General features: G+C 32.5%; 3 protein-coding genes and 1 long non-coding RNA gene across 4 annotated transcripts; 2 read left to right on the forward strand and 2 right to left on the reverse strand.

Annotated features, from left to right (window-relative positions):
- Positions 1-461: 461 nt before the first annotated feature.
- LOC111681993 (putative uncharacterized protein DDB_G0287183) lies at positions 462-829 on the reverse strand. Its single transcript, XM_023443905.2, has 2 exons — positions 719-829; positions 462-653 (listed from the first exon to the last, which is right to left on the reverse strand). The coding sequence occupies exons 1-2, from the start codon at positions 771-773 to the stop codon at positions 529-531; spliced, it is 180 nt and encodes a 59-aa protein (XP_023299673.1). The 5' UTR covers positions 774-829; the 3' UTR covers positions 462-528.
- A 7272-nt stretch (positions 830-8101) lies between these two features.
- Positions 8102-8398, reverse strand: LOC111681992 (glycine-rich cell wall structural protein-like). The gene has a single exon (XM_023443904.2). It carries the CDS (start codon positions 8396-8398, stop codon positions 8102-8104), a length of 297 nt encoding a protein of 98 aa, XP_023299672.1.
- Positions 8399-16438: 8040 nt separating this feature from the next.
- On the forward strand, positions 16439-16857 carry LOC111677761 (rRNA 2'-O-methyltransferase fibrillarin-like). The gene is made up of 2 exons (XM_023438949.2): positions 16439-16587; positions 16660-16857. Exons 1-2 carry the CDS (start codon positions 16533-16535, stop codon positions 16779-16781), a joined length of 177 nt encoding a protein of 58 aa, XP_023294717.2. The 5' UTR covers positions 16439-16532; the 3' UTR covers positions 16782-16857.
- Positions 16858-21449: 4592 nt separating this feature from the next.
- Positions 21450-21893, forward strand: LOC124418439. Its single transcript, XR_002762568.2, has 2 exons — positions 21450-21648; positions 21722-21893. It is a non-coding gene; the product is annotated as an uncharacterized LOC124418439 (long non-coding RNA).
- The last annotated feature ends 568 nt before the right edge of the window (positions 21894-22461 follow it).

The raw sequence follows: 22461 nt of genomic DNA on the forward strand, positions 1-22461 counted from the left end.
CTGGACTATAGATTAGTCTATAGTCTGGACTATAGATTAGTCTATAGTCTGGACTATAGATTAGTCTGTAGTCTGGACTATAGATTAGTCTATAGTCTGGACTATAGACTAGTCAATAGTCTGGACTATAGATAAGTCTATAGTCTAGACTTTAGATTAATCTATAGTCTAGACTTTAGATGAGTCTATAGATTAGTCTATAGTATGGACTATAAATTAGTCTATAGTATGGACTATAAATTAGTCTATAGTCTGGACTATAGATTAGTCTACAGTCTGACTATAGTCAGGACTATAGATTAGTCTATAGTCTGGACGAAAGTTTAGTCTATAATCTGGACTATAGAATAGTCTATAGTCTGGACGAAAGATTAGTCTATAGTTTGACTATAGATTAGTCTATAGTCTTGACTATATACATCTTTGTTTGGATGTAAGAATATTATATGAAAAAGCAATCATTGAAATTTTGTTTTTTTTTTATTCATTAAAGTACAATATCATCAAATACTATGTGGGGGTATGGTTTTACTTGCCACCACCACCTCCGCCGCCACCACCACCGCCTCCGAAGGAACCGCCTCCACCGCCACCTCCTCCGCCACCGCCAGGACTTGGTTTAGGATTTGGCAAAGGATTAGGATTTGGATTGCCTAAAATTAATATATTACATAAAATTAGTTTTTGAGTTTAAAATATCTCTCAGCCTAAAACTCACCCAAGGCACAGGCTATTAAAGCCAAAACAACAATAAACAAAGCTAAGAATTTCATCTTGTAGTTGTCAAAACGACAATGATGTAAAATACATTTTGTAAAGTAATATTTATACTAAGATTCAAATGCGTTTTTGCATTCAAGTGTAAAATAATATTCTTGGAAATTTTAGTAAACAAAAAAAAAAAAAAAAAACATATCACTGGGATTTACCTTAAATTGTAAACAATTCTTATAAACAAAATTGACATTATTATTAATGTCAAATTGTTTGACTGACGTTTAAGCTATTCATTTAGTTACATACATAATTACAGGTTTTTATTAATACTTTTCTAAAATTTATTCAATTAAAAAACTGTTATCAGTTTATTAATTCTAAGTAAGCGTTTTTTGTAGTGCAATGAAACGTGACTGCAAATTTCACGTGTTAGGGCTGTCATTCTGTGGGCAGGAGATAAACTCCCAAATAGTTTCATTGAGAATGTATTTATTCATGGAGAGTGTTAATTAAATGGAAAATTTATGATGATTTGTTTGATGATTGATTTCAAAAATAAGAAGTAAGGATGTATGTATAGTCGTACGTGGCCGACCATATGATACCCTACACCTGTGTGTATGTTAAAAATGTGAATTATTTTTGAAATAATAAAGTATTAGATAGTGTTCCAATAACGTAATCTAGTTTCTCGGGTCAATTTGTTGAAAAAACGTTCTACGATTTGAAATGTTCAAAAATTGTATATTAATGATGTAGGTGTCAAATTTTTACAGTTCGGTAATCAGTACCGATTATTTGACGTTTATTATTCGTTAATATAAGTAATTCGGCCTTTGAATGATAAAAGCCAATTAACCCGTTTTAACAACACATTCATGACATTCATGACCTAGTTCACACTGGAAAACTTTTGTAGAGAAACTTGTTATTTTGTGAGTGAGAGAAACAGATGATTGATATTTCTTTCTCTTTCTCTCACACACAAAAATCAAAAGTTTCCCAGTGTGAACCAGGTCTATTTTGTAATTTTTTTAATATTTGTGTGTGTTTTTTTGGAATTTTTTTATTTGTCTCTAACTGCCGGTCCACACTAGGAAACTTTTTTGGGAAACTTTTGATTTTGGGTGAGAGAGAAAGAGAAAGTCTATCATTCATCTCTCTTCTTCTGAAACAAAAGTTTCTATGTGTGGACATTAAGGAAACTACAAAAGAGAATTTAGAAAAAGTTTCTCAACAAATGTTTCCTAGTGTGGACCAGGTCTAACCAAATAAAATAAACAGCCGATAATAATAAATACCGTCTTGTAAATCATGTCTTTCAGTACGTAATTGGGCGTTGAATGATGATTGAGACCATGAATTACGAATAATTGCACCGTGTGAACGGGGTATAATTCAGTTCGTAATTGGGCCTTGAATGATAAATAACTGTATCGTCTGAACGGGGTATAAATCAATATACTTAGATATAAGAGGTACCTTACGCTACTAAAGGTGCTGCAAATCATACTTCGGGTTTAAAAGATATACCTTCATCACGGGATATCATAAACTGATAAAACACATTCCTATTATCAGATGATTTTTCGTTCGTAAATCTGTAGTTTTTAAACCCACCCTTTAAAAAAGATGGCGGTTTATTGTTTTTGTCATTCCATTTGTAACATAACATATTTAAATTCTGGGTCCCTATTGGATTCTAACACGATCTAGCCATGTCCATCCGTATGTCAGTTGAAAACTCGATAGAGTCCAAATGGAAGTATCTAGAGAGCTAAGATTTTGCTAAAATACTTTTGGTTGATACAGTTTATTTGGTATTGAAAATGGGAAATATAGGTCCACGATTTCGCCTAGTCCCCATATTAGGCCCTCTTTAGAAACTTACTTAAAAAAGCATCTATAGCGGTGAAATTCCGCACAAATATGTTTCATAGAAACCTAAATGCTATTGTAAAACTTTATAAGCATAGGCCCATAATTGAGCCTACCCCCATACAAAGGCACCTTCAGAAAATGACTTTAATACTCAAAACTGTCTTAAAGAAACATCTATAGCGGTGAAATTTCACAGGAAGGCACTTTAAAAGAACCTAAATCTTTTCGTTAATTTTTATAAGGATCGGGCCTTAGCTCCATATACGGTCCACTACAGAAAAAGAATTTAATGCTCATAACTGACATTAAAAAGTATATATAGCAATAAAATTCAGCTGAAATCATTTTCTTACATTTTAGGAGAATGGTCCTACCCCCCATATAAGGTCCTCTTGAGAAAATGACTTTAACGCTCATTAGTGGCTCAAAAATTATAGAACAGTTGAGAAATTCTACAAAAACAAGTTTTGTGCGAGACAAAGGTTCTCTATGTCATTTTATAAGGATCGGTCCTTAACCGACCCTATCCCATCATATAAGGTCCGCTTCAGAAAATGACTTTAACACTCATTACTGGCTTACAAATGCGAGTACGGCGGTGAAATTCGACATAAACAAATTTTCGAGTCAAAACCTTTATATAGATCATTCTAAAAATTACCATACATCCCTATAAGGTCCCCATCAGAAAATCCACTTTATTTTAAAATTCAATTGGGATTTAATGGATGAGAAAATTGCTTCGATAACTTGAAAATTTATTAATAATACTGTTTTGATAGTGTGTGTATATAAGATCCGACATGGCCGAATTTAACATTCTTACTTGAATATAACACTTCTTTTAAAGACCTTGAAAAGTAATATTAATATACGCCAGAGATCAACCATAGATTTCGCGATACTACGAGATATGTAACGTTAAACGGCGGAGAAATCATAGTATTTTATCTAAAATTGTGGCCTGTAGGAAAGCCACAGTAAATACTTCGGCTATTAGTCCTAAAATCGGCTTTTTATGCCCAGAGCCCATTCTTAAATATAGAATGTGCAAGAGAATTCTTAAAACAATAATCCAATTCACAATCGTTGTTGTACGGTTGTATTGTAGTATGTCGTCATTTTTATTATTGATTTATTTTTGTTTCAAAAAATTGTATTTTAATAATTTCTATGTTATACAACGCTACAACGATACGACATCGATTGTGAGTTAAACAAATTTATTTGATAAAGTACTTAGTTTGCATTTTATTATTAATTAAATCACAAAAATAAAATTAAGAAAATCAGTAGAAATGTAATTTATTGCCATTGATATGTTGAAATTTCCATTTTATCCAAATTATTTGCCACCGCCACCTCCTCCTCCCCCGAAATGACCGCCACCGCCTCCACCATGTTTACCTTCACCGCCACCTCCAAAGAAACCACCACCATGTTTACCATTACTACCACCACCTCCGCCAATGAAACCACGACCTCCATCTCCACCAGCAGCTCCAGCTCTTCCTCCCAAGAAACCAGCACCACCTTCACCACCACGACTACTTTGAGCTCTACACATTAAAGTGCCTATTAGCAGTACAGCAAAAATTAACAACAATTTCATTGTTCCAACTTCACTTTATTTAACTTCTTAGAAGTTTAATATAAAAAGTGTCAGGCTTTTATACTTTTTTGGAAAAAACCTTTTCAGTATTTATTCTTAGTAATTTAATTAGCTCGAAATTGTAATTGAACACAGACCCACAGACATCTTAGAAAATTTTTAATCTTTATTAAAAAGCAAACAATTACTGGATAATTTATTGATCATATTTAAAATTATAAATAACTTATTATTAGATTGTTAAAAACAATAACAAAATGTCACACTTTCTCTCGTATTACACACGCTCTAACAAATTATTAGATATATAAGGAATCGGGTTTTATTATGCACATTGCTTTTTATATGTCCTACATCACAATAGTGGGGAGGGCATATTGGGTTTGTTGTGATGTTTGTAACGCACACAAAATGTTCATTATATACCCACCATTAAACAATCGGCTTAAAATAATTTAGCAAAGTACAAGCACCATTCGGTCCCTTATTTGCCCTACCATACAACAAAGCCCCCGGACATGTACTTTTGTGCTCATAATTTTGTTGAATAACCATCTTAATAATAAAGAATTGTATAAAAGTATAGATCATCCATATTTGCTCCTTGTCCCCACATTTGTGAGAGGAGTATATATAAGTTTGTCATGCCGTTTTTAATTTCTATAATATAATTTTCTGACCCTGGATACTTATAGATAGCGGAAACGATTTAGCCATGTCCGTCTGTCTGTGTGTGTGTATGAAGTGGAATTGCTTTTCCAACCACTGGCTGAGTAAAACGTAAACAACTCACCACTGCCCCTTTGTGTATCTTACATGCAGGTTGCAATTTTTGTACATGGATTGAGCCGGCCCATGTACAAGCACTTTGCTCGAGTACTTGAGCTATCTAATCTCTGACCATTGCTGCACCGTTACTTAACTTCCGAGATGTAAAACATCACTTCCTTTTACAACCACGTAGATGGGATGGCCCCTGTTGATGTGGCAACAGCACCTAGAGACGTAACCGGTAGATCGAAGTACGAATCCATCAAATATGCCCAGACTTTGTTCTTACCCACAGGTATACACTGTGGTAATTCTGATATGAACAGAGTTTACTCTGAATATATCTGGCAAGGAAGGAAAATTCAATGGTATCATTTGTATATGATAACTTTCACCCATCAACAGACAACCCAAGCACACTTCTCATTTATTCGACACATTCACAAGAGAAAAACCTAGGACACATTTATTATAGGTAAACGGGTGGGTCAGGCCCGCATACCCCACATTCATCCCGTACCATATACAATTTCCAACGCTTAGTCCCACAGTCACTCCTCTGTGGGGTATCTGTTGTTTCGGCAACAGCACCGAACTTATCCCGAAATATTGACTTTACCTTACATCAGTCTTTTAACCGCAACTCATAGTTCCTGCAAGTTTGGGTTTTAACCACAGCCACTACGTGGACTCCGAAGGAACTCCAACCAACTGAACAGACAGGACATAGTCCTCCAGACTGGCTACCCGTACTACCAGATTATGTGGTTCTTTGGTTAGACCTCTTTTCAATTTATAAAAGTACTAAGCCAGGTAGTAAATTCTAAACTACAATTTATAGTCCCGGCCGACAAAAGGTATTGATAGCACCTATCTACCCCCGGATTGCAATACACCAAGATGGAATCTGTCGTCAACGATAATATGTCCGGAGGATGTCTATGTGTATGTTGAAATCAGTTTTCAGAAGACCCCAGATGTCTGCGAGATTCAAATTTTCAATAATTTTATAGGAAATACGATCGAATAGAACGTTTTTTCAAATTCATCCCAATCGGTCTACTAAAATTTCATCAAAAATTTGGATTTTTTTGTACTTTTTCGTTCTACAAAAGGTACTTTTTAATTTTTCTATAATATTGAAACTAGAAACATAAAATTAAGTATGTAGAGCCTGGATTAGACATATAAAAGGGGACTTTTTAGTACTTTTTCGTTCTACAAAAGATACTTTTTTTTAAATTTCTATAATATTGAACTTAGACACATGAAATTAGGCATAGCACTGATTATGTGAGAACCTATAGAAGATGACTTTTTGATTTTTCAAAAGGTATTTTTTAAATTCTGTATAATAATGAACATAGAAACATGAAATTAAATATGTAGAGTCGGAATTCGGTGAAAACCCATAAAAGGGAACTTTTTGGTACTTTTTCGTTTTTATCTACACATTATTAAAAATTTTACAATATGATCTTAAATGGTGGGTAGAAATTTTCTTTGGGATTAGCAACGGCCTTCTCACCTTTAGCTTCAAAAATGCTTTGAATGCACATCGGGGTCATTTTGACCCCAAGGCCGTTTAAGGGTTAATTTTTTTTCACTATTATTGTAAATATCGGTTGTTAATAAATATATTTCTTAAGTCTTATGATAATCTACCTAAAAATAGAAACAATTTCGACTAGTTTCCATCAAAAATTGCAAATTTTACAAAATTTGACCTTTGACCTTTAAAGTTTATGGGTTAATGGCATCCATATTGCATGAAACTCTTGATTTTTATTTAGAAATATGTGTATAAATTTACAAAAGGTTCCATTTAAAATACACAACAATATAATAAAAAGGTTAATTTTGCAAAATATTACATAAAAATAGGTTTTTCTCAAAATCCACTGAATTCAAATTGCAGGTACAGGCAAACTATAAGAGGCATTGACCTATTTTTTTACTGTTTTATTCCCTAATCTGTTGTCCTTAAATCCCTATGAGTTCTCCCAAAAATTTTGAAATTTGTTTAACAAAGTATCAAAAAAACTTAAATTTGAATTTTGAAACGACCGTTAAAAATATCAAAATTTTTCGACCATAGCTGAGAACATGTGTTATTCTATAAGGACAAAAACTCATATTCAAGTAACTACAGATGTATTTTAAGTAATACAATTGTTTTATTAGAATATTTTCAAAAACATGTTCATTTTTTATCACATTTGGAATTCAAGTGCTCTGAGACACGATAATAGCCTGGGGAATTTTTAATAACTTTTCAATTTTTCAACCAATTTTTGTGTTTTTTATCTTTTTGTAATGCTAGTTCTGTGTATATTACGATTTTTTGACAATAAAATACAAAACAAATTATTTAATGACAAAACTTTTGTGAAAACTGAAAAATGCATATTTTCCCCTTGTAAATGCATCTTCAAACTTCAGAGCTTTTGCGGCACCAGTTAACGTAATCCTATTAACCTAATTTTTTGAACGACTTATTTTTATAACCCATGGAACAATTCTAGTGGGGGGACGGTCTGTAGGATACAATTTTTTTCCTTCATACAAACTTGGAGCACTCTAACCTACAGCTAGGAGCAAGAAGACTCCTCCCTATCCTCATTCATGCATATTGAACACTTTTCAAAAAAGTTTTTAGTACAAATTTTTTTTTATAAAAAATTTACATATTTTTGGACCTGGATTACGGATTTTATATTTAAAATTTAAAAAAAAAAATTGTTTATATTACTTTTCTTAAAATCTACATATTGTATTTAAATTTAATATGAATTAATATATAACCAGCAAATAACAAATCTGTTCGTAATATTGAACAAAACTTTAATAGCATTAATTAAATTCTATTAATTATGTGCCGGTTTAACCCATCGACAACACCTGTGACAATTTAAGATATTCAACTTGTTATGAATATTTATGAAAAATAAACTTGCTTTTGAGATATTGTTTAATTAAAACAATTAGCACAAATTGTTTGTAATTTACATTAATCAAGTCACAACTCAATAAGTATAAAATAGAAAACAATTAATAAAATCTTGGTGAAATCAATTAAAAAATATACAGTTTATTGTCGTCTAATTGTTGAAAATTTATTTAACCGTATTTTTTGCTACCGCCACCACCGCCTCCTCCGTAAGAACCACCGCCACCACCTCCACCATATGGACCACCACCACCTCCTCCTTGTTTACCTCCGCCACCACCACCACCTACGGGATATCCTCCCCCACCGCCACCACCATATTTACCACCACCGCCTCCACCTACAGGACCTCCCCCTCCTCCTCCACCACCACCATATTTACCTCCACCACCGCCGCCATTTTTATATTGGGCATTGCAGATTAAGCCGCTTATTAGCAGTAAACCAAAAATGAACAACAATTTCATTGTTCCAACTTCTCGATCTTAAATTTCTTATACGAATATATTACAAACTGTAAGGCTTATATACTTTTATAGGAAACCCCCCTTATACAGTACTTATTCCTAGTAGTTCAATTAGTAGCTAGAATATGCAATAAACACAGAGCCACAGACAACTTAGGATTTTTTTTGAAACTTTATTAAAATGCAAACAATTATTGGATATTTACTGATCGTGTTTGGAATTATAAATAAAATTTAATTTATTATTAGAAATTTCAAAATAATAGCAAATTAGCGGTCACCCCCTAAAAATTAATTTTGTTTCTACGAAATCAGTTAACATTTAACCGATCTTTTCAGATTTCATATATTTTGTAATTATGATTGGAACTTTAAAGATTTTGAAAACCTCATTAATTGGTTATTTAATTTGGTTATATATCGAGACAGATTAACTCTTAAAAACATAACTCCAAATCGAGTAGAACCGATCCGCTTACTAATGTTTGATATTTCCAAGGTATCCCTAGTCTAATGCAATCTGAACGCATCATCATTTTTAGCTGGTGACTGACTACTGTAGTTTTCCTTAACCAATTACCTAAAGGGCCTAATTTATATTACTTGATATTGTAATTTTTTCAAATTCCAATAAATCGTTATCCAAATGTTTGTGGAATTTTTAAATAAATAAAAATCGTGTATTGTAACATATGAATAAAATTTAATAAGACTTTTGTGAAGGAACCCCTGAAGTGATTCTTGAAAACGTATAATTTTTAAAATTTTGTAGATCAAAATGAATCCAGAAATAAACCTAAGACTACTAAGGAGACAATTAAAAAAGTATATAAGGCAGTTAAAGGCATACAGAAGTAAAAGGGAATGAAAGTTTTAGTTAAGTCACCAAATCAAAGATCCATTCCGACAGAAAATAGTTTCTGATTATAATCATAAACCAAATCTACAAAAGCGTCTATATAGCATTCAACTAAGTACGATATTTGGGGCTTCGTGTCCAAATATTCTAGAGCATTCTAGAAAATAAATCAATACACCTGGAAGACCACCACAATCATGTAAAATTCATACGATCGTTATATACATATATACTGTCTGAGGGCAAAAAACTAGAAGATAAATAAGAAGAAATAAAGAGATAGATGTTAACTAAAACGAAAATTTCGATCAAGTGTATGATGATAATGTCAGTCAGTAGACGGTCACCCGATCAATGATCCATTCTGGCTATTAAAGTTTTCAGATTACAATCATTAATAATGTCTGTTAAAGTTTGTCTATAGACTTAACCTATAATTGATCTTCATGGCCAATGAAAGATCGAAGAATTTTCTGAGCATTTAATTGATCTTCTGGGCATTAAATTGATCTTCCTGACTGACGACCGATCACTTGAGACGTGTCAAAAGATTCTAGAATATCATATGGAGGTTAAAGAGAATGAAAGGTATAATCAGGTATAACAATCAAATCACGGTCACCACGGTCTGGTCATTAAAGTTTTCAGATTACAATTATTAACAACGCCTGTTAAAGTTTGTCTAGAGTATAAACGATGAAAGATCTTTTGAGGCGTACCCAAAGAGCTATTCTAGAGTAGTATACAGATGTTGAAGAGAATTAAAGTTTTGATCAGCTATAACAATTAATACAAGGTCACCAGATCGAAGAATCTTTCTGGGCATTAAAGGTATCAGATAATAATCATTAACAAAGTCAATTAGATATGTATACAGTCTAAGCCGATAATTGATCTTTATGACCGACCACTTGAGACGTGTCCAAAGATTCTAGAAAAGTGTATTGAAGTTATTAAAGGTAAAATCAGACATAACAATCAAATAGCAGTCACTAGATCGAAGAACCATTCTCGACATTAAAGGAATCAGATTATAATCATTAACAAAGTGTATTAGAGCATGTTTACAGTATAAGCCTAAAGACTCTAGAGCAATTCTAAAGTAATATATAGAAGTTTAAGAGAATGAACGATATTCATAGAATCGAAGACTTGGACAAAGATTCTATTAAGACTCTTATTAAACTATAGATTTTAGGAGCTAGGGGAATTTATTTCCTAAGAGTGAAGACATTATGGACTAGAAGGTTTTAATTATGTAATGAATCTTACTTTATGTACATATATGCTAAGACTGATCGGTATTGATAGAACCAGATGCTAGAGTGACTCTTTGATCCATGCTGATTTTGAAACTGGTTGCAGACTAACTTTTTCCTCGAAATCCCTTGCCTAGAGCAAATGGTCCTATGAACGTCTTACATATCCAGTTTGGTAATAGGAAATACTTAGAGGTATGGGAGGAGAAATATTTAAATTAAGGGAAATATCCAAAATTAACTTTATATGTATATTTTAAAAATAGGAGACCTTCTTTGTAGTTAACAATTTTATGAGTTAAACAATAATTTTAAATAGTAATAAAAACCACGTTTTAGCTATTGTTGACAGACCAATTAAGAAAATATATTTATTAATACTAAATTAAGATTTGACTTTTGGTTGTAAAAATTATATTTATATGTATTTGTATTAAAAAAATAAAAAGTTTATAAATAAAAAGATTAATAGTAATTTGATAAAAAACTGTTAATTAAATATTTTACGATATAAACAAATATTGTTTAAATTTTAAATTTAGTTAGTTAGTAAGTTAGTTAGTTAGTTAGTTAGTAAGTTAGAAAGTTAGTTAGTTAGTTAGTTAGTTAGTTATTTAGTTAGTTAGTTAGTTAGTTAGTTAGTATTGTCCGGACGATAGATTATAGATCTGTTTATAGCCGATACTATAGATGAGTCTATAGTCTGGACTATAAACTAGTCTATAGTCAGATAGATTAGTCTGGACTATAGACTTATCTATAACCTGGTCTATAGATAAGTCTATGGTCTTGACTATAGATAACTCTATAGTTTTGACTGTAGATAAGTCTATAGTATTGACTACAGATAAGTCTATAGTCTTGGCTATAGATAAGGCTATAGTCTTGACTATAGATAAGGCTATAGTCTTGACTACAGGTAAGGCTATAGTATTGACTATAGATAAGTCTTTTGCCTTGGCTATAGAGAAGTCTATAGGCTTGTCTATAGAGAAGTCTATAGTCTTGACTATAGAGAAGTCTATAGTCTTGACTATAGAGAAGTCTATAGTCTTGACTATAGAGAAGTCTATAGTCTTGACTATAGAGAAGTCTATAGTCTTGACTATAGATAAGCCTATAGTCATATAGATTAGTCTATAGTCTTGACTATAGATAAGCCTATAGTCTTGCCTATAGTCATATAGATTAGTCTATAGTCTTGACTATAGATAAGTCTATAGTCTTGACTATAAATAAGTCTATAGTCTTGGCTATAGATAAGTATATAGTCTTGACTATAGATAAGCCTACAGTCTTGCCTATAGTCATATAGATTAGTCTATAGTCTTGACTATAGATAAGTCTATAGTCTTGACTATAAATAAGTCTATAGTCTTGACTATAGATAAGTCTATAGTCTTGACTATAGATAAGTCTATAGTCTCGACTATAGATAAGTCTATAGTCTTGACTATAGACATGCTATAGTCTTGACTACAGATATGCTGTTCTTTACTATAGATATGCTATAGTCTTCAGTGTAGATAAGTCTATATTCTTGACTATAGATAAATCTATAATCTTTACTACAGATTAATCTATAGTCTTTACTTTAGATAAGTCTTTAAGTCTTGACTATAGACAATAGATAGATTAGTCTATAGTCTGAACTATACATTTATTGGACTATATACTATTGTCTGGTCTATAGATTAGTATTTAGACTGGACTATAAATTAGTATTTAAATGGTGCTATATATTAGTCTATAGTCTAAACTATCGATTAGCCTACAGTCTGGAGTGTGGATCTTACTCTATAGCCTAGATTATAGAATTGTTTTTAGTCTGGATTAAAGATTAGTTTATAGTCTGGAATTTTGTCTATTTTTAGTCTTTGATCTCGACTGTAGATCAGGCTATAGTCTGGATTAAAGCTTAGGCTATAGTCTTCGTATCAATCCAGACTCCTGGACTCTATCTAAGTCTATAGTCTGGACTTTTTGTCTTGTCATCACTACAATTTAGTCTATAGACTAGTCTGCACTATAGTTTGTTCTGTATTCTGGAGTATAAAAGTTCTTGATTATGGATTGTGGACTATGGGTTAGTCTGAAATTTTATTACATCTAGTAATCATTTAAATTTATTTTTTTTATTAATTTAAGCGCTTTATGGTTTTACTTGTCACCACCACCTCCGAAGGAACCGCCACCATAAATTAGTCTGGACTATTGCTTAGTCTATTGTCTGGATTATAGCTCAGTCTTTAGTGCGGATTACAGTTCATTGATACAATTTATAGTGTAGACTTCAGATATGTCCATAATTTCACCAGTAGATTAGGTTCTGGACTTCCCATATTTAATTTTATTTGAATAAGAATCTGAACATACACATTTTTTACACAAGAGACCTTCCGTGGGTTTAACAAATATTTAATAGTAAATAATAAAGGCTTTCACTATTTAAATTATAATTAATTATTGTAATTTTAAATGGTTATAAATCTTACGAAAAATTAACACATTGAAAGGTCATTTAATTTAAATTATATTTATTAGTATTAAAAGTTAAAGTATATTTACGACTTTAGTAAGACGTAAAAGGTTGTAAATTATTGCTGTAGATTAGGTCGTAGTTTTACGAAACAGTCTATTTAATGAAAAAGGCTTGTATTAAGTAGCCTCTTTATTTGAGGACCGAGAGATTCTTATATGTGTTTTACAGATTTTTGTCATCAAAAAACACTTTTGACGTATCACTCAGATTTCTTGTCAAATGTCGATCTAATGTTTGAAAATGACTTTGAAGAGATTTTTCGACAGTTTCTGTGTTCCAAATAGGTTTATAGAATTGGCTAGCCAATATTTAAAATTCGGTCCTAGTTGCCTCGAATGGTTTTGTGTTTACAGGACTCGGACTTAAGATTTTTTTGAGTGTTATAGCATGGCTTGGCTTCGATTTGAAGACTAGGATTCCTTTACCGTTTCTTCTATGTTTGGTTTATTTTGGATTGCTTTTGTATCACAATGATTTCCTAAAGTCTTGAAAATGTCACGACTTTGAGGTGTTAGAAATTCTTAAAAAAAGTTCACAAAAAGGAGCTCTTGGTAGTAAGCTTTAAGCCACTTTAAAAGATGAGATTGTATTATGTAGAATTATCTTTAGTTATTAAGATCAGCAATTTTTAAGGATATATTCAAGTCGTTAAAGCGATTTATTGGCGAAGTAGATATTTTTACAAGGAGCCCTTCAACTAGGATCCAATTTCGGAATTCTTACTAAAATTAGAGCTAAACGGCTGGATCGATTTTTCTGAAATTTTCACAGTGTGTTCCTGCATGTCTGAACAAATTTGACATCCATGAGAATATTTTTGGACATAATGGGCGGAATACTAAAGTAGGCGTGGCATCTTCATTTGAAGAAAATGTTAAATCTGTATATCTGATAAAATATAACAGATAGAGCCCTTAAATTTTATCGGCATCACTTTAGTGTCAATATGATTATTTAAGTACGAAGAGGTGGTGGACTTGGCTCCTCCCATATGATAAAAATACAAAAATTCGTTTATCTGGGCAACTAATAGAGCTAGCGTTTTTAAATTTGGCATGAAGAACTTTTATATTCGGGCGGACTTTCATTAGGGGAGATGGAACCAACATATGATATAAATCCAAAAATTCATTTATCTGGGAAACTATTCTTCAGATTTTGCAAAAAGGGCTGACTTTCATCTAGGGTACCACATTCATATTAAAAGTACAATTTCGTATATCTTCGATCCCCAATCTGCATCCCCAATATGTAAAAAATGTATATGGATCTGGAAATTATTATAGTTAGAATCTTCAAAACCGTAGTGTTTTTTTATTTACTTTGCTTTTAGGGCAGCAAAGCACACTGGGTATAGCTAGTTTTATTATGTACATATATATTTGACAGACCTCATTATAGTATTTAAATAAAATAACACAATAATTTTCTTTTTCTAAAGATTTTATTAAAAATTATTTCATTTCATCAATCATTATTAACGACCGTAAGGACCGCCTCCTCCTCCGCCACCACCTCCACCGTAGGGACCACCGCCGCCACCACCATTAGGACCACCGCCTCCACCATATGGTCCTCCTCCACCACCGCCAATAGGACCTCCACCGCCGCCATATTGGGCACTACATAATAAACTGCTGATCAACAGCAGACACAGAACTAACAAATTTCTCATAGTGAAACTTTGTCTTTGAAGTAATCAACTGCAAGTTTCAAGCTTTATATACTCTTATCCAGTAAAGTAAATAGAATGAATATTGATTGTCTATGTTGTAAATCTGTTAATATAATTTTATATTACATGTTATTGTTTCTATAATGTACTTTTTATATTATTTTTAAAATTCTAGTGAAAATTATAATTAAAACGCAAATAGAATTTTTCCCATGGTAGGTATTAGGTTATCAATATTAAGGTGTTGCTTATTTGTATTTTTAATCGCATTTAAATTATTGACTTTAAAATGAATTTACACATAAATACATATATATATATTACATTTTTAAATTTTCTCAACAATACGTCTGATAAGGTAAATTTTGTTGATGAAATTTTTAATTTTGCAACTCTTTCAGATTTTATAAATTCCTTGTCGTGCGACCTGCCATTTATAAAATCTGCCTTTGTTTTTATAATGTTAACAATTTAAAGTGGATCCTCCCTAGCAGATGACAACCATATATTTATATATGTGTATACTATATAAACGATAGGTCTTTGTATACAAGAATAACAAAAGTTTCTAAAATATTGAACCCTCTATCCTAGTCAAAAATATATGCTAGACCTACAGAGTAAAATACTTAAGTGTAATGCTTGATCAAAAACTAAAATGTAGACACCACATAGAGAATAACATATACAAGGCATATGGTGCTATATAAGAGGCATTATACGGAGACTTACCCCGTTAACACAAACTCCAGTTATCGTTTAACCGGTAGATATTCTGCCGGTTAAAATATTAATTGTGTACGAAAACAATCAATTTAACCTTCTTTAGTCTAGTCTATAGTCAATTCTTTAGTCTAGTCTATAGTCTAGTCTATAGTCTAGTCTATAGTCTAGTCTATAGTCTAGTCTATAGTCTAGTCTATAGTCTAGTCTATAGTCTAGTCTATAGTCTAGTCTATAGTCTAGTCTATAGTCTAGTCTATAGTCTAGTCTATAGTCTAGTCTATAGTCTAGTCTATAGTCTAGTCTATAGTCTAGTCTATAGTCTAGTCTATAGTCTAGTCTATATTCTAGACTATAGTCTAGTCTATATTCTAGACTATAGTCTAGTCTATACTCTAGTCCCTAACCTAGTGTATAGTCTAGTCTAAATTCTATTCCATAGTCTAGTCTATAGTCTATTATCGATTCTATAGTCTAGTCTATATATTATAATCTATATTCGAATTTATATTCTAGTATATAGTTTAGTATATAGTCCAGTCCATAGTATAATAAATAGTGTAGTCTATAATCTTGTTTATAGTCTAGTCTATAGTCATGTCTATAGTATAGTTTGTCGTGTAGTCTAATTGTAGAACCATATTAAGTCAACTTTGAGGTACGGGAGTCTACGAGAGTCCCCTTTAAAATTCCATTTATCAGTATATCTGCTAAAATCATTCTTTTAAAGATCAAAAGATTCAAAAGTTTGTTATTGAAAGTAAGCAATATTAAGATTATGTTATAGTTCAAAGCATTTAAAATTAATATACATTGCATTTTTTGTGATAAGAATATTAATTAAAATCCCACAAGAAAAACATAATCATATGATATCCAATTCCATTGAAAATGGCAAATAAAAATCCCCTTTAAATATTACATATTTTACTTTCAGCTTCATTTAACAAGTACAAACTTTCTTGGAAGCCAGTTGTTATTTGTTTATCATGAAAATTTATATATTTTTAAAATCTTAGTATAAATATTAGTAAGAAAACTGTAAACTGCATCAGTGTGATCTATACTTCTGCAATATGAAATTCTACGCCTTATTCGCTATTATATTGGCCCTAATTGCTGTTGCTTTGGGTAAGTGTAAAAGTTATTAATATATTCACTTTGTAGTTAATAAAATTTATAAAAATAATATTTATTAAATAGGCAATCCCAATCCTAATCCTCAACCAAATCCTAAGCCTTTAGGTGGTGGCGGAGGAGGCGGCGGTGGTGGTGGTTTCTACGGAGGTGGCGGTGGCGGCGGAGGCGGTGGTGGTGGAAAGTAAACAGTTCCCCTCATCTAACATTTGTTTAAAGATTTACTTATTGTTTAACAATAAAATATTATTATGCTAAAAAAAATCGTGTTGTTTTTTATTTTTGTTTACAAATATTTTAGAATAAATTACACAGACCAATTTTTAATAATAAAAGTCGTATCACCCAGCAATTTTTACACATATTGGTATTAAAGTCCCCGTGACTGTATACTTAAATATGTATGTATTTGTGTTTCAAATATAAACCTCTAGCAGTTCGACAAAGAGTCAATGCATCCGAAAAGGACATCGATTTTAATTTACGTCTAACCACCAGATTGACTCTATTTCGTATTTCTTCGCGAGTGTATGGACCCTTCGTCCATACACTGGCGAAGAAATTCGCCTGTACCCACCTTAAAGTATACCAATCGGCTTAGAATCGTTTTCTGAGTCGGTCCGCCCGTTTGTCTGGCTGACTGGCTTGCTGGATGTCATTGTAAACCATGTGCGCAAGATACAGGTCTAAATTTTCAAGATAATTGGATGAATTTTTTTTCGGCACACACTCTTATTTTGACCAAAGGACGGAACCTATTGAAAATGGATCAAATTGGTCCATTATTTCCCCATACAACCGTACCCCCGGATAGGGCCTTTAGTCTCATAATTAAGTTAAATGTTATATTATGTCAACAAAAGTCGGCAAAACTTAGTTTCATAGAACTTTTAATGACACTACCGATTTTTGTATTGATCCCCCATTTGTATGGGGGATAGGGTCAAATGAAAAATGACTTGAAGGTAAAAATTCACCTATAAACACTAATAACACTTTTAAATTCTACATAAAATACTTTGAAGTAGACGTGAATTCTTCTACCAACATTAATAAGGACAGGCCGATATTTCCCCCACCTCCCCTTTGAGCACTCTTGCAAAAAGTCTCTTTTTTGCCAAAAATAAGTAAAAATATTCCGAAATAAAGTTAAAAAAATAAATCAAATGCTTTATTTTATTTAAACCCCATTTTTAACATACTGACTGGTGTAGGGTATCATATAGTCGGCTATGCCTGACTATACATTCATACTTGTTTTTCAATAACATCCGTAACAAATAATCTGTTAATCAATATACTACCATGTTTGTTAACATTTGGACAACAGATGTGTATAAAATGTTGACAACATTGTGTTGTTAATATAACACTGCGTTCTTGTACGTAACTATATACTTTGACAACGACTGTTATTGAAGAATTTAAACACTTTGGTGACAATTTGGTGCCAGGGGTGTATTTTTCGTTTTCTCTCTCTGGATAGGTACTAAAATGAAAATCCATCAGTAAAACAAAGAAGAGAATAAAAGTCTGGTAGATCGGAGGTGGTGGGTTCGATTCCCACCCGTGGCACTGGTTAAGGAGCGTACAACAGGCCCGATAGAGGCCTAGGTGTATTTCTTCGGATTTGATGTGTATACATCCCCCTTTCAAACTAACTAACTAAGATGGAAACAGCTGTTTTACTTTTTTGTATGTGTTTACACACATCTAATGCGACGTGCTCGTGTGAAGATGACATTTGCAATTAATTAATTGTAAAATCGATCATGATTTTTATTAATACCATTTATTTAAAATACAAATAATCTTAAAATAATATTTTTTTTTATAAATACATATATAAAACATTTAAAATTGTATTTTAACATTTCACTCTTAATAACTATAACCATAACCATTGCCACTTGAACCGCTGCCTCTGCGACCATCTGATGTAGCATAACCATAGCCGCCATTACCACCAGCACCACCATAGGGACCATTTGGTCCTACACCGCCAAAGCCATAACCGCCTTCGGGACCACCACCGCCTCCTCCGCCTCCGCCGCCAGCACTATATTGAGCACTACAAATCAAACTGCAGATTAGTAAAATTCCCAGATAAAGTAACGTTTTCATTTTAACACTTTCGACTATTTTCGAACATGCAAACTCAGCTCTATTTATATTTTCTGTGCTGAAAAGTTGTTTGTTTATTTATAATTTTTTTTTTTACAGATAATCAAAATAATTTGTAAAAAAAAAGCTTTGAAAAATTTGAATTAGGTTTATAACGAATGGGTTGAGGGGTCTGTGCCATTGTTATCAATTAGAAAGGCATTGAGCTACATTAGGCATGATTTGATTAAATTGACTTTTTGTATGTGCCCACTTAGCTTCATTTAAAATATAATATTTAAAAGAAAATAGTCAGATAGGATCTTGTAATTTACTTACTATTCAATCTTTTCGAACAATTAAAAGATTAATCATTGATTATAATCAATTAAAAGTCTAATTAGAGTTACTTTCAAACAAACCATCATTTTGTTTTATACTTCTGGATAAAATTTTTTGGCAACCATTAACATATGAAGATTTTTTTAGGGCCAGGATGCTTTCAGCTGGTCTCAACCAAATAGACTCAATGTCTGAAATTTACTCAGATGGAAATCTTTGTTTTCAGAAGAGAACGTTTTTTTTTTGATAGAACAACATCAGTGATATAAAAAGATCCATTTCAAATAGACGATAGAACTACACTTATCATATGTATATGAGAACCGTCGGCGAATTCCAACTTACGATTTGGGAAAAGGTGCTACAAGCTCAGAAAACAATGCTGGTTATCTATCGATTCGAAATATGCAAATGTGTGTAAGATACAAGGCATAGAAAGTCCTCTATTTTACTCTGTTGGTCTATTGGAATTTTGCCTGTCGGATCTTTTCCTTTTCCTCCGTCTAGCTTCTCCTCCCTCGTTTTTCGGGGCTTCTTTTGAGATTCCCTTACCTTCAAGGTTGATTTCGCCGACGTGTTCGTCTTCGGAATATCTGGCTTGGCGTTGTCACCCTTACTCGCAGGATTCTCATTTGAGATTCCTTTGAGTGAAGTATGGCTTGGCTTCGACTGTGTATTAGAAGACGAGGAGCTCTTTTTCTTCTTAGGTTTATTCTCAGTTGTCAACTCCTCGGGAGACCTGATCCATTTTGCCTCAGATCTTGTGAGAGAGTCCGATTTTTCCTTTGGAGTGACGTGGGATTGACTAACTATGATTTCCTAAAGCATATTTTTCAACTTCCTCCTCTGTGCTCCAGAAAGTCTTTTCTTAGTAATAGGTAGTTTAGCTATGCTATCACTCACCTCTTTCACCATTTGCTCTACTTCATCCTTTTTGGGATTTGCTATAATGGTATTATTATCATCATCTGAGGATTCAGAGTCGGAATCCTCACCTAAATTTAAAGGCTGAGATAGCTTAGAGCTCTCTTCGAGTACATCCTTCTCTTTCACCCCCATATTTTTGCCAGCGGCATGCTGTACACTTAACGCATTGTCCGCCACGGAGGCCAAGGTACCCACCTCCGTAGTAGTATTCTGCTCACGATTGCAGGATGACGACGACACGTGACTCGCGAGTAGATCAACACTTGCCGCCGGTACTGGGTTATTTAGGCCCTGCATCGTAACTTTTATATTTTTATTTTCCATATTTGTTTTTTCCAGTTTTTTGGTCCACGGGGAATATAATATTCCCAGGCGGTGGACAATCTGACCTACCTCAGCTTAAGTGAAATTAAAGCTGGGAGAGTACATATGGTCCATCACCACCCCCTATCCGCCACCCGGGGACGCGCTCGGTAGGTGGGGTTCGATTCCCACCTGAGGTACTGATTAAGGAGCGCACAACAGGCCCGATAGAGGCCTAGGTGTATTTCTTCGGATTTGATGTATATAGTTAGTTAGTTACTTAGTTCGTTAGTTAGTTAGAGGCATCCTAAAACTGAACTTATTCGTAGCGCAGAAAAAATAGAAAACAATTAAGAAATTTTAGTCGGCAGAAGCCGACCATATAATACCCTATACCTTTTACAAAACCAAAATGTTTTTATGCGTTTAAGTGGAGTTGTACCTTGCCTTAGACATACTTAAGCCGTTTATTGTTAAATAAAATTGTGGACATCGTGACGGTCATTAAATCTAGTATAAAACTTGGTTTTGCAGCTTTTTGTCATGATGAGATTATATCAAACATAATTATGAACTTAAAAGCCCTATTCGGGGTTTCAGTTGTATGGGGACTAGGTGAAATAATAGACCGATGTCAACTATTTTAAATAGGCTTCGTTTACGGCACCATAGAAGATCATGTGCGAAATTTCATTGAATTTTCTCCTAAACTGCGATCTGTAGTTTAATTATAAGGTACTTTTACCGGTAAGAGTGTAAGGTATTTCTCTATTTCCCTCATTGTAAAGAAGCTTTCAATAACTCTGATTATCCTTGGTATATAGTACTCGGATCTGATGTAAAATTTACTTTCCCTTTAATCCATAGGATTGCATTGATTTCAGCTATATTTATTGCAACTTTAACATATTTTAAATTTTGTCCAAAGAACATTGAACTCACTTAAATTTATGTTAATTTTCTTGACTCTTTTCGTCCTTGTTTGAAATTTTCTTGAAAGCCAGTCACGTTTACAAGCCGATTTAACATTATTTGCTAACACTGATAAATATTTTATTAAAATAATTCCGCATATAGTTTCATTTCAATTGATAAGTTTTGTTTAAATTAAAAATTAATTTAATATGCACAGTTCCCATCAAATTCTGAGAATTAATCACGTTCAACTCTGGTGTTTGATGGGTGTTGATAATATAAAACGTTTGGGTTAAACCCAAACAAAATAATTCTTAGAATTTTATTATTTTTTTCCTATATATTGAAAATGTTTGAAAATCTTAGTATAAATATAGGTTTCCTTTAATGTTTCAATATCATTTAACACGATGAAATTGTACGCTTACTTTGGTTTTGTTTTGGCCTTAATAGCCTTAGCTATGGGTGAGTTATTTTTTAAAGGATAATTTTTTTTGTAAAATAATTTTATTAATATTTTCAATATTTAATTCAACAGGCTATCCTAATCCTGAACCTCAACCAAATCCTCTTCCCTTGGGCGGTGGAGGTGGCGGAGGCGGCGGTGGTGGTGGCAAGTAATTCACCTACTCCATGAAAAATTTCCTTGTATTATGAAAAATAAATGATTATACAAAATAAAATATATTTTTTTCTTTTTCTTATCAAAACCACTTTTAAAAATTAAATTGAAATCCTTAAAACTAGAACTACTTTTTCGAAACGGTAGAGAGATTCTATAAATTAAATATTTCAACTTTAAACAATTTAAAATTGATCAAAGGATGTTGAAAGCAGGTCCGATTCAAGATATTTCATATATTTATATTTATTTGACAAGAACTATACTGATTTCTTTCGAAAATTGACAAAAACTTATAAATTACGAACTTATACTAAGAACTTTGAATAACCAAGGTGTCGGGCATCATGTAGTAGCGACTTATTTTACGTTGTTTTACTTAATTTTTTGTACGCAAATCCTTTTGCGTTTTAAATCAATGAGTTACTTATACTTAATGTATTTTTCGCGAGCCAAATGAAAGTGAACAATATACACATACAGGCATGCATACATACACACATACATACGTATGTAGTTGAGATTAAAATGCTTAGTGTAAATAGATGGATAGATATATAGAAAGATAGATAGATAGATAGATAGATAGATAGATAGATAGATAGATAGATAGATAGATAGATAGATAGATAGATAGATAGATAGATAGATAGATA

The sequence above is a fragment of the Lucilia cuprina genome, chromosome 3, assembly GCF_022045245.1.
Source record: "Lucilia cuprina isolate Lc7/37 chromosome 3, ASM2204524v1, whole genome shotgun sequence".
Classification (NCBI taxonomy): Eukaryota; Metazoa; Arthropoda; class Insecta; order Diptera; family Calliphoridae; genus Lucilia; species Lucilia cuprina.

What these genes read in the sequence shown, in the direction of transcription:
- LOC111681993 (XM_023443905.2), bottom strand. Translation starts at nt 773, where the DNA reads ATGAAATTCTTAGCTTTGTTTATTGTTGTTTTGGCTTTAATAGCCTGT. An exon ending in TTTAATAGCCTGTGCCTTGG is followed by an intron (nt 654 to 718) that starts GTGAGTTTTAGG and finishes TATTAATTTTAG; the next exon opens with GCAATCCAAATCCTAATCCT.
- LOC111681992 (XM_023443904.2), bottom strand. Translation starts at nt 8,398, where the DNA reads ATGAAATTGTTGTTCATTTTTGGTTTACTGCTAATAAGCGGCTTAATC.
- LOC111677761 (XM_023438949.2), top strand. Translation starts at nt 16,533, where the DNA reads ATGAAATTCTACGCCTTATTCGCTATTATATTGGCCCTAATTGCTGTT. An exon ending in CCTAATTGCTGTTGCTTTGG is followed by an intron (nt 16,588 to 16,659) that starts GTAAGTGTAAAA and finishes TTTATTAAATAG; the next exon opens with GCAATCCCAATCCTAATCCT.